Raw genomic sequence first — 12,928 nt, forward strand, 5'->3', positions numbered from 1 at the left:
AATTTAATGAGAAATTAAAGGTGGAAGCAGGGTGGCAGAAAGTGACAAGAGAGACATAAGAGACAAGACACATAGTGTAAAAAATACTTCGGTACTGAAATGCTGATACTATTGAGAATTTCAAAATGTAACAGATCCCGTTCTGATAAAAAGCGATGAGAATATAGAAGAGAACACATACTGTAAGAAATTGAATGACAAAATCGAAGCAAGAGGCACTGGTGACTTAATGAGTAATCATTAAGAATTGAAAACCGATACACAGTTCCGAATTCCGGAAATATCCGGATAATGAGACATATTCACCAAAAACCAGGAAGATGGTGTGTAAGCGTATGACAGATAGTTTGGAAAAATTATGGGGACAAATAAATCAAATACGGAGAAAGAAACACATGAGAAATATAAAAACTCGAGAAAGGTCTTTGGGAGATGGGTTGGGAATGAATCGTAAATTTGAGAGAGGGTTGATGGATGGGTGTTTGATGAGATGTCACGAGAGAGGAGAGTTTGTTACTAACCGTATAGACTATTAAAAATGGCACCTGTTCAGAAGTTTCCTATTGGGAAGGAAAATCTTGCATGGCACGTGAATACTTAAAACATCCGTGAGAAGAATACTGGGAAGGTTTGATTCTGTGGGAGGGAACATATGAAAAAGCTAAACAAGATAGAAAACATGTTTGCAGTATGACAGTGATTTGGATGCATGGTGGGGGTAATTGATTTTGAGAAAAATGTTAACATAGCAAATTTGATAAGATGGCGTGCAGAAAAGTACATTTGAGCTCTTGGAGCACAAGTTTAGAAGTTTCCAAAGCGAAGTGGGCCAAAGTTTCCGGTGAGGATGTCATTAGAGACAAATAAATCGTAGCTGTCGGCAACCTGTGGTTGGTCATCAGAGCTAGAAGTTGAGATGCTCAATGGACGATTTCCCAACAGTCCGAGGTCTGAAAATAAGGGTACGAGATGATTTTTGTTAATTTCGTATTCAAATTCTGCAAAGAAAAAAACTTACTGCTAACTCCTGGAAGAATAGTTGGAAGTGCACGAGAGGATCCAATGACTCCCGCGTTTGCGCTTCTGGTGGAACTTGTGTCATTGACACTTGTACGTCCACAGGTGCATTCACAGGTACATCCTTCTGTTCCGAGTCTAGAGTCGTCCACCTGACTTGCAGTACTGATTTTCCCACTGTTTTGTCTCAACGACAACAAGTTTCCAAATTCAGATGATAGCTGATTGTCATTGTATAAATCAAAAGTACTTGGAGATCCGACACGAGATGGTTGACGAGTTTGAGCATTGCTCACACTGTTTACACTGTTCAACCATCCTCCCATACGAGATCCAGACCTCCAGAGATCATTTTGATGTGGTGAAGTTTGTCTGGAGCCATTGACGGGAGCTGGTGCCTGGTAACTACTACTGACTGGCATTGGAGCGGTGAATTGGTTGTTATAGTGATGCGGTCTATGTTGAACGGACGAGCTTTGGTTGAATGGCCGTCCAGTCATTCCATATGAGTCCCCCATTGGGACAGACATAGTTCGTTGAACTCCTCTTGGATGATGTGGTTGGAACAGTGGTTGATGGAGTTGTGGCTGTTGTTGCATTTGTTGTTCATACGGCATTGGAATCGGTGCAGCCAACATTGGGAAATTTTGCTCAATGAACTCACAGTAGTCAAAGTCGGGCAGATTTCTGCGAGCAGAAACATACGCACGACTAGGGAAGACTGCGAAGGCAAAATTCTGACTGATGAGAAGGTTCAGGAAGTTTTGACGATCATATCCGACGTGATCTTTGACGTTTTGAGGAATTTCTGGACTGGCGTAGAAGTCGTACAAACATTGAATCGAAGAGACTCCTCCGTGTCGTAATAGGAAAGAAGAGAGAAGGACCACACATTGGTAGACAGCTGGGTACTGAAAATTTATTAGTATGATATTCTGTTGATGAGTTAGTTAGTTACCTGTAGAGTAATAGTGTCATCATTTTGAAGACAGAAGACGTGGGTACGACGCTCCACAAATTGACGGCGTTTCATTGAAGAGCTCCCGACATATCGGTAGAGCTTGTCATCCCCGTAGTTTGACATTTGTGAGTGGAGGCTGCAAATTTTAACATTGATTTTCAAATTACTACCGGTTCTAGACAAAACTACAGTGCCGGTCAAGAACATAGGTTATTTTGCCTTTTTCAGTTGAAAATATATATCGGAGTGTGTCATAGTGAAATTAACTGACCCACAAAATAATTTTTAATGGGATCTAACAGATTAAGAGTGGTACTCCAATTTTGTAGTTGACAGCTTTTTTGTATGCACATATCATGAAGAGTTATAGTAATTTCAACTCAATAGCTCAAAAATCGCACTATTTTGCACTGAAATTGGTCCAATTGAGGGAGCAATTACTTTATCGAGAGGTAACTTGCTAGGGACCGTCCGTACAAACAAATTGTCAACTACAAAAATGGAGTTCTATTCTTGGTCTGTTTGATCCCATAAAAAGTTTTTTTGTGGGACAGTTAGTTTCACTATGACATACTCTCAAAGTTGGCTATTTTCAACTCAAAAAGGCAAAATATGATATATGTTTTGGTCGGTACTGTATATTCCTATCCCTATCTACAAACCATTTAAAAAAGGAGTCACACCTGCTCAACTGGATCTTGTGAATTCCGTTTCTTTGGAAGGTGCTGAGAAGAGCGTGGTAGGCAGTTTTCTCAAGTGCAGATGAATATGCGTCCTTTGCATTTGGTGGATTTGGGTTGGCCGCCTCCAAATCGACTTCCTTTGAGTTCTTGAAGACCTCAGTCGCTTCCTCTCCAAATAACGGACTGACTTGGTTGGCCGTGTATTGGTTTCCATCAGTGAGGATTGCATGGTATTTCAAAGTGAACCCGACACGAAGAACTTGAAGGAGATCATTTAGATTCTGTAAGTCAATTTTTGGGATTTAGAGTTATGCTGCTACAAACCTGATCGCAGAATTCCTTTGACTGGAACGAAATTACAGTTCCATCTGCAGTGGTGATGAGTCCAGCTTTCGATGATAGCCAAGTCAGAATTCCGTGTCCTTTGATGCTCTGCGGTTGCTCAGCAGGCTGTCCCATTAACGGTCCTCCAAAATAGGTTGGAATCACATTGTGATTATTTTGATAGCTGTTTGACACAAGTGATGAGTTGTTGCTGCTTCCAATGATGCCGTTTCCTTGGAAGTTGTTACCTCCGTAGTTGTTTCCAATGTGATTATTGACTTGTGTTGTATCTAAATATTCATAATAAGTCAGTCATTCCTCTCTATTGTTTTAAATATTCACATAGTCTTTAGTGCATGTGTGAATACACAATGGGTACTTAACACTTACGTGTTACGCAAACCATAACTAAGCCTATTGCGTCAACCTGACCAATTTTCTAATAATAAGGTTTTACTAAGGTACATTTCCCGTCTAGTCTCGGTCTCACACTCTAATCCAAATGTAGCAGTGGCTCATGAACGCGAGAACGTAAGAACAGCTGGTTATAGAAAATGAAAGTTTGCAAGTAGAAGAAGAAACCTTTAGGTCAATTTTGAAGCAAGGATGTGGAAACGTTTTACTGGCATGTGAAAGTTGTGACACGATACGTAGATGCAATCGAAAAAAGTTTGAACTATATTGGAACGGGTAGTTGATGCGGCACTAATGAAAACTACACACTGACCCTGTGCCCACCGAGGAAAGGTTAAACTATGTTTCAAACAAAATTAGTAATACATAGATCATAAAAGTTTGTATATTTGAGACCTATGACAGGTTTGCCTTGATTTCATGGTCCGCAGGCCTAGCGGAAATGCCAGTAATGGTAAAATTGACACTCTTAACGAAATATGAACCGACACCGAACCAGGTCACAATCGAGATTGGCTTGCATGATAAGTATGGGCGAGTTCTTTAGGCAAACTAACAAAAGGAAAAATGATGTTAATTGTGATTTCGATCCGAAAAATGTTTCACACTAAAAATAAAAATTTACCTGAAATTGGTGGGAAATCCTGAAGTGAGAAGACCCGACGTGATTGTGTGTCCATTACCGGGTTTTGCATATAATGATTGTTCAGCTCTCTTGCCATCACTGTCGTTTGATGTGTCTCCGGAAACGAATTCGATAGAATTCGACGGAGAACTACACTGAAATCCCAAAAATTCAGTTGGAGTAAAAAAAAGTCGGAGACGAGAGAAAAAAAAACAGTGAGGTTTCAAGAATGTCATTGAGAAAATTTGAAACTAATGGTGTAGAACTAGTTCCTGAAAGAACATCTCATGTCGGCAAGTAAATTGAATGGGGTTGAAAATGTCAAAACGAATAAGAGAATGTACTTCATGTTTCACTCTCACGGGCGTGAGTGTCGTAGGTATTGCTGAGAGAAAACGGACAAAAATTTGGTGGACCAATGATTATTCATCCATGGTTCGGTCGACTGGGAGAGACCAGTCTCTTTATCGAGTGACCACTCTGGAAAATGGGTGGTGGTCCTGGTGGTCCTACACAAATACAAAAACGCGGCGGGATTTCTGCTGTCCAGAGGGGGCAGTCGATGTGAAGCACTGAGACACAGCGAGGAGGCCACGAAGGAGAATACGAGAAACGCGAACGGTCCGGTCCGCCTTCGCGTCTCCTATTCTTTCTCCTCCCGGTTGACCCCTCAGGAACACACCCTCCGCGTTCTTCCCGGCGGGAGAACGAGCCAACAATTCCCTCGGCGTTCTGCCTCTTGGGGTATTCATCGAGACGCGAATAAGTGGGAGAGATAGATAGGACGATGAAATGGAACAAAAAAACAAAAAATGGGTGTACTTTTGAACATTCAGAGGAAAGTAAGCCTCTTAATTTTACTTGCAACGGGTCAAGCCGGGTATCAGTGCAAAAATTCGAAATTTTTAATTTTTAAAAGACTTTTTTTCCAAAAAAAGTCGAATTTTCGAAATATTTTTAACTTTTGATGAAAACTCAACCATACATAGGATTTTAGACTATTTTTGATAAAAATATCAAAAAAAAATTTCAAAATTTTTTTTGATTCCGGGCCGAAATTTGGTAGTTTGGGTAATACCCCCATACCTCCCGTTTCCCTTTTTATTAATCATGTCTTTTATGCAACTCCTAAAACCAATTAAATTTTTCGTGTCAGTGGTTTCCACCCTTCGATGAAATAAATAAATAAACCCCATGGTATTGAAATAAGTGGACAATTCGAGCTACGTCATTCAGTAGTATCTTTTTAAGGACCATAGAAACGGAGTAATCCTGCACGATTATAATTTTCTACTATAAGGACGACTTCCTTCCCTTCCCAACAGAAAGAATTTGTCAACTTCCATTTAGTACTCCTTTTCTCTTTTTCTCATGACCCGCCAAAACTCTCCTCCATAACTCATCTCGAGAATCCGAGCCCCTTCAAACAACAGACAAGCAGACACCTTTGTCAAACACTGCCGCGGTCACCTGGACAACTGACATCATCTGATTAAGAGGAGGGGATTGCGTTGGCTTTACTGTGCAAAGATGCAGAAAAGAAAAGAAAAGGGGGGTTCAAGGACAATATCCATCTTTTCTGTTTGCGATAAGACCTGGGGCTTAGTATTTTGAGGAGTGGACAGTGGACAACGAGGGATGAATAGAACAATGCCATTCAAATAAGGCTCTAGTGTGTCACGCTGAGTAGACGGTTTGTTAATGGGAAAATAAGAAGGTAAAGGGTTACATGAATTTGAATTCGAAATAACAAAAAATTGAAGATAATTCGAAAACTTCGGTTATGAAATTCTCAAAAACTCATACCAAGAAAACCTAAACTATAAGCAATCCGTGACTTTCCCATACCAACGGAACCAATTGCTTTTGTAAAACAATACAAAAGATAAGATATCTTGAAGATAACATATACGTAGAAGGCTCCGGTTGCCGAATTTTGGGAAGAAAAATGGTCGTCCACTAGAAGAATAAAAATGACAATGTTTGTTTAGCGGCAAGGAATGATTTTTTTTTCCCGGATAAAAAACGAAACAATTCTCCAAATGGTTAGTTACTTTTGCCGTCGCCGCGAAAATTGTTATATTTGGTATATGAATTGTTGTCTAAAAAGGAAAGAGGATTGCTAAGAAAGAAACAGATGATGACACCCAATTAAAGGGTTCTATCACTTAACACCTTATTCATCACCTTCCCGGATGAAGAGAATATGAACGGAATTATGTATCTTAGTGGTTATCCCGTTTTGAAATCAAAGTCGGAAGATATATATCTTCAAACTTGACTGAGCCATATTGTTTTCCTAAGCATACGGTAGAAGCAAAATATATAATCACACCTTGATACACCATCTGCTTGACCCAAAATAATTGCAATGTTGTTTGCCAGAAATAATTGATGCCTTGCTCATATATACGAGAGTCGTGGTCTAATGATGCAAGGCAACCTTTTCTGTGCAGAGGTAAGAGATTTTGTCTTGCCGATCGGTGATTCATCAAATAATTACTTTGTACTGTCTGGACCATTATGGGAATGTGAGTGATGATGGTGGCAGTGTAACAACAGATGGAAAGGGATTGTTGCCAAATACACTGCTGTTCAGAAAAAACATCATAACTCAGGAAAAGTTCGGAAAAAAACATTTCAAACGCTGTTTCTGTTTCCAAAATAGTCCAACTTTCTCCCATTCTTCGTCCTTACCACGCAAACTTTCCCAAATCAGAAAAATATCTTCTCTTGGTTTTTCCGCCGTTGTTTGAGAAGACAATATCATCTTCGTCTCTTTTAGTATTGGTACACATTCTACAAAAAAACGGACATCAAAGGTTTGCGGGGTGTGTCCTTATCTTTTCATCTTATCGTCTGATGAAGAACACAACGATTGGGCAAGAGACCTATGAATTATGACAAATAAAACAGAATCGGTTTTGCGCGGGGTGAAAGAAAGTGAGTGGAAGTTCGGGAATTTTAAAAAAAACTGAATGTGAGAAGTATGAACTTTCAAATGGTTGAAAAGTAACTTTCATTATTTGGTGGTAACAAATCGTCTAATATTCAGGATTTCGAGGTTTTAGTCGTACTTGTCAAAGCCCGGGCCAAGCCTTGTCAGAAAAAAAGACCCGGTTCGTAGGCCCGGGTGGAAGTCTCGGATGATTGGTGTCAAAATTCAAAATTCAGTTTATTTTCAAGTTTTTCGAATTTTGTTTTGCGAAAAAGTGAAATTTTCGACTATGATTTAAAAATGTGTTTTTTTTAAAATCCGGACCCGACCTTCAACAAGTTTTCTTGTCTCGGCCCGGTTCGGCATGGGATTCCGGGTCTTCTCGGGCCTTGTCGTTCCGGGCCGGGACTTGACAAGCATGATTTCAGCAAACTTGGAACGGAAAAATCTTCCAAAAACCGTTTTCTCGGTTTTCCACCAGAGGACCTCGTTGTGCGGAACACACCGCTTAATATTTTCTCATCTGTTGTTAATCCTGAGGATTATCACCATCTCTTACGTGTTTGTTCATATCAGGTAATACTTATGTACCATTTTGTTCTTTTGGATTCGAGATATTTCTCACCAAGAAGCAAACTAACATTTTTAGTCTTCCTTTAACTGATTACCGTCTCCTTATCACTTTTACCAAAACTTATCAAAACTGTGACTGAATTTTTGTTCGCGCGACGTTTCTATTTGATAAATTCCTTTTCTATCACCTTATCAACCGATTAGAAACAAAAGACACGCATACGGCAGTCATTTTTCTCTCGTCAATTTTCTTCTCTATCTCTCTCGAATGTACACTTTTTCTTGATGCTCCTCCTTCAAAAGTTTCAAAAAAGAAAACCTGTATTGCCTTTTTATCATCTCTAACCGTTCGAGAAGGTTCAAGTAATTTTGTCATTTTGTGTCAAACTGAAGATATTACTTTGGTTCTCATTGGATTCTCATTCTATTGGTGTGTCGCTTTCAGAATGAACAATTTCGCCCTAAATTTGGCAGCACTCCAGAACTTGCCAGAAGGTGACCCAATAGCCGCCAATAATATTATAAGAGCAACTGCGCAGGTATAAGTTTGAAGTTTTTCAGAGCATTTTTCAATACTATAGATTTGTAGGACACTCTGGACCAGGTGTACCAGCTTGGCATCACCAATGGTTTTTTAGCTGGTATGATGCCACCGCGAAACGAAAACGCCGACGTGAATCCTCTACAAGATACGGTACTAGATTTAGATTTTTAGTAGAAATAAAAAGAAAGAATTTTAGGTCAGATTATTGATCGACACTCTGAACCAACAAAATCAATTGTTCCGTCAAGAGATGACAGAGCACCGCAACAAAACGGTTGGTATGATACTGGAAGTTTTAGCCTTCATGTTTCAAGAACAAGAAGAGAATCGCGATGTAATTAAAGAAATCACGCAGTCTCTTATAAATAGAGATAGACCAAGACCGGAGGCTATTGTGATACCGGAGGCACTGCTAAGGAATGGTACCCATCGTGCTCCACTATGTAATTACCACACTAGGCAGCGCAATCTGAGAACTCCAACTACAGGAACCAGAAAAAGCGCTCGTTTGGCTCAGTGAGTTTTTACTAGAGTAATACAACAAATCTCAATACTTTTTTTTAGAAAAACTGGAGTTCCAACTATAGTGAGAACTGAAATTGCACCTAATCCAACGACTGGGAGAAAAGCTGTACCAAAGAAGAAATCAACTTCAAACCAGAGAAAATAAAGAGAACTGTAGATATATGTAATGAACATAACGACGCCCGTGAGAATTTAACTACGTGATGAGAGTTTTCATTCATTTTTCTGTAATTCTTCATATACAAAACGTTTTTCTCGGTATTCTTTTTTCTAATACTGGATCAGATTTTTAATATTTTTAAATGTTTCTTGATATCCAATTCATTATTCTAATAAACAAACTGTGTTAGATAGAAATGGAACAGGAAGAGACTAGGAATACAAAAACACGAAAAATACGTCTTGGAATATTCATTTGAACGTACAGTATCCAAAAGAGAGCAATTGAGAGCGGTTCACCCCTTCGGTAACAGTCTTTTATCATCGAACGCGGTTTTTTTCAAGGTTTTTTGTCAGTTTTTCAATTAAATTTTTTGTAGAAAAATTTTCTGAAGAGCCCTTCATTTGTATGATCCAAAAATCTACATATTTGATTTTATATTAAATAATTCGCATTGTGATCACATTGTCGATCTGTTATTTTTCGAAGAAGGATTGTGCAACAAAATTCTCAACTACAAAAATAAACTCTAGATTTGACTTTATGGGAACATCAGCAAGTCTGTGACACTTTTTCATAGTTCGTCACTTTTCCTGAAAACAATCAGAAGTTAACATCCTTTTGAATGGTAATGTGATTCTTAACATTTTCAAGCTTCAGTACCGGCCAAAGATATGGCATATTTTTTCTTTTTCACTTGCAAATGCTCAACTTTGACAGTATGACATACTGAAACTAACAGTCCCACAAAATAACTTTATGGATTCGAACAGATCGAGAATATAACCCCATTTTTGAAGTTGAGAACTTTTTTGTACGGACGCTTCCTAGAGAGGTTTGGTCGTTTCAAATGGACAGCTCAAAATCGCACCATTTTGGACTGAAATGTGTTGATTTGAGGGAGAAATTACTTTGTCGAGATGTGACTTACTAGAGAGCGGCAGTGCAAAAAGTTATCAGCTACAAAAATGGAGTTCTATTCTTGGCCTGTTCGATCCCATAAAAATGTATTTTGTGAGACAGTTAGCTTTATCATGACGCACTCTCAAAGTTGGAAGTTTACAACCGAAAAAAAGCAAAATATGATATATTTTGTGCCGGTACTGTGGTACCAGTCCACTGTTCTACAGAAAAGCTGTTCAGACCTAGTAAACCTAGTAGTGCTATAAACTCACGAAAGAGCAAATATTCACTTTAATTTCAACTCTCTGCCTAGGATTGTCAAGGATAATTGAGAATGGTAAACACATGTCTCTATTTCGAAACTCTGCGCTCTCCTTCCTTTTCTGTTTTTCGCACTAATAGAATACTATCACATTAAATTTCAATGTCTCATGTTTACCGGGAGAACGGTTGTGAGAACCACCCTTCATTTTTGTGCCATAGATTTGTTCATTTTCATTTTTCGTTGCGTCCGGTACATTTTATACGCATTACTCAACTCGTGTCAAATATTTCTATCGTTTCAATCAATTACCAATGTTTTCAGAACCTGACGAGTGATGAGTGTTACTTCAACAGGCCCTGGAACACCTACCACGCCTGATGACAGCTTATCGTCTGCAAATGTTTCGATTGAACTGTAATATTTTGATATTACGGTCAAATAGCTTTTGGCTATATACCACATTATAGGGTCACATTTTTGTAGTTGACAAATGTTTTGTGAAACAGATAGACGTTGTAGAAAGAAAACGGTTATTTCATTTTTTCATTGCTAAAGTGAAATCAGGATTTCCACAATTCCAAGAAATAATGTCAACATTTTCCCATCTTTTCTAATACTTCTGATTTCAGTAGTGAGATGTCCAAGGTGGAAGTTGTAGAGGAGCCAAGAAAACTGGCCGTCCGAGTAATCAAGCAGGTAAGTTGTTTCGAATGCTATCAAGCAAATGTCATATTTTTTGCAGAATCATCTTGAAATCCACTACTTCATCAAACCTAATACACCGATGAGACTTCTCAAGAGACAGTTTGCCAGAGAACTCGCAATGGACATCAACAAACTTTGGTGAGTTGTTTCATGTGACAGAATGACATTTTCAATCGGTACTTTTCAGTTTTCTGTTTGGCGAGCACTTTGTCGCCTTTAACGACACTGCTGAGAAAATGGGACTACGCAACCTCGATGTCATTCGGGTCTTCGAAATCGCTGTCGAGCAACCAGGTGTTTATGGAGTTGTGCAGAAGAGGAGAACCGCGGAATAAACATATTATTGTCTTGTTGTTTTTGAGACCAGTCTAGACAGTTTCCAATGAATTTGTTTCAATGTTTTAAACTTGTTTACTTAGTTTTGAATTGGAGTAAAAACATAGGGTACTGTAAAATTGAAATTTGGCAAACAGAAAGATAATTTTTTACTATTGAACCTTTTTCCAACCGTCAAAAGCTAAAAGTTTTGTTATTAAAAGGTGATAGTAGGTCCCCTTAGCGTCACCAGGCCCATAATCACCTTTTTTCTAAAACTGTGGTGGTATGGGCCAAGGTGACATCTTACGGTAGAACTTCGTTAGTTTTCATTAAAAGAAATGCGAAAATCAACTCGGCGTCTTCCAAAACTTGGTTTGGAAGGATATTTTGTTCCTTTGTTCAGCTCAACACTCAACTGGACTCTTTTTCATCTTTCAATAAGATTGGGCTATGACCCACAGTTCCAAATCAACAAATTTCATCATCTTTCTCATTTTCCTGGCTACTCGAACAACGACTTTAGGTTTGCATCGTCGGCGGATCTCAATCCGATAAATTTCATCGTATGGGAATATTTGAAGAACAAGATCTAAGGAATCACTTACAACATAGCTGTTGTTCTCAAAACCGTCCTTCAAAAGTTATGGGACAAAGTAGACGTCGACTACCTGCGGCGCACAAGCAATTTTTTTCAGTGGACGTCTGAAGGTCTGTATCAAAGCCAAAGTATACAATTTCGAATTGTTTCTGAAAACTGAATCTAATTCGAACATTCCAACTATTAATAACGTTTTTTTTTTATTCAAGCGTTTTCCCGCCGAGTATCCAAGAATTAAGAGCGTAGTGTACTTATTAGTCACCCTGTATTCCAAATAGCAAGTTTAATCAATTATTCGTTAACAAAAAAGTTTCGTTGTATTTGTGTGACCTTCGACGGCCCTCGTCCAGGCTCGTCGCCAGCAAGTGCAAAACCATTGAGAATTACGCAACGTAGCCATCGTCGGTCTACCTAGCAAGTGAAGACGCGGTTTTAAAACAATATATAAACAGGGTTATAGGCACTCTTGTCTGCGGGGTGTTCATTTCTGCCATCAAACCCGACTGAATGTCTTTGTAAGCCGAGTAATGAGCTCTCAAACTTTTAATACGGTTAAGCTTTTTCACACATAGAATTAGCTCGTATGTGTTCTCCACCGGCTCAACTGTTTTCGCACATTGGAAGAATATGAACATCTTTTCGTTTATCATTTGCCGGTTTGGAGTTCCATGTGGAAAAGCTGAGCCGGTTTAAACTGCAAAAAAGGACTCTCCGTTGTCCCAATAAGCAAACTCATACGTCGATCCAAAGCCACGCCTCAAAAGACTTCTCTTGTTAGGAGCTGTAACCAAACCTCCCGAATAAATTTTCTTATTCTCTCCGAATGCAAGCTTTCCAAGTTTTTGTTCAGATGTTTGTGTTTGACAAGTGTTGTCAATCGGGGATTTGTCTATTTTTTCACATGATTAACATATCAATAACGTCAGAATCCGCAATATGTATGAATCCGAATCATTTCGAAACGAGGTTGTGTGTTTGGTGAAAGCTAGATAGTTTTTTCTCTAAGATTTTGATCCCATCACAATCTCCATAGCGTTACCTTCAAGTCTCAACATTGCTATTACACCTAGTCATATACTAACCCCATTAAATCAAAAAGTTCAGCTTTATTAGCATACATAGACAAAAGGACTCTATCGTGCATTATCACTCAACATCATGAACACTCTTTCCCATTTTCTGGCTATTGTTAACATCCAATCAATATACCATCCCTGTCTATATTCTGTGGTTGACTACAACGCGACACGACAAAAAAGATGGAGACATCATGTGAACCTGCTCTCCTCCATCCCTCACATTCCCTTTTATCACCTTTCTTTCTTTCCTTTTTTTATGATTCGTTTTTTTCTCTAACTCACGCTATTTTAAATTC

At 38.8% G+C, this 12,928-nt stretch overlaps 3 protein-coding genes across 3 annotated transcripts; 2 read left to right on the top strand and 1 right to left on the bottom strand.

Moving 5' to 3' along the window:
* Window positions 1-804: 804 nt before the first annotated feature.
* On the bottom strand, window positions 805-4,079 carry GCK72_025453 (uncharacterized protein; the record flags this gene model as incomplete). The annotated part of the gene is made up of 6 exons (XM_003103543.2): window positions 805-950; window positions 1,019-1,928; window positions 1,976-2,114; window positions 2,662-2,942; window positions 2,986-3,275; window positions 4,025-4,079. The coding sequence occupies 6 exons, from the start codon at window positions 4,077-4,079 to the stop codon at window positions 805-807; spliced, it is 1,821 nt and encodes a 606-aa protein (XP_003103591.2).
* Window positions 4,080-7,981: 3,902 nt separating this feature from the next.
* GCK72_025454 (uncharacterized protein) lies at window positions 7,982-8,749 on the top strand (the record flags this gene model as incomplete). The annotated part of the gene is made up of 4 exons (XM_003103648.2): window positions 7,982-8,074; window positions 8,125-8,229; window positions 8,276-8,595; window positions 8,644-8,749. The coding sequence occupies 4 exons, from the start codon at window positions 7,982-7,984 to the stop codon at window positions 8,747-8,749; spliced, it is 624 nt and encodes a 207-aa protein (XP_003103696.1).
* Window positions 8,750-10,568: 1,819 nt separating this feature from the next.
* Window positions 10,569-10,972, top strand: GCK72_025455 (uncharacterized protein; the record flags this gene model as incomplete). Its single annotated transcript, XM_003103608.1, has 3 exons — window positions 10,569-10,628; window positions 10,675-10,775; window positions 10,825-10,972. The coding sequence occupies 3 exons, from the start codon at window positions 10,569-10,571 to the stop codon at window positions 10,970-10,972; spliced, it is 309 nt and encodes a 102-aa protein (XP_003103656.1).
* Window positions 10,973-12,928: the final 1,956 nt, after the last annotated feature.

This window comes from Caenorhabditis remanei, chromosome X (genome assembly GCF_010183535.1).
Source record: "Caenorhabditis remanei strain PX506 chromosome X, whole genome shotgun sequence".
NCBI lineage: Eukaryota > Metazoa > Nematoda > Chromadorea > Rhabditida > Rhabditidae > Caenorhabditis > Caenorhabditis remanei.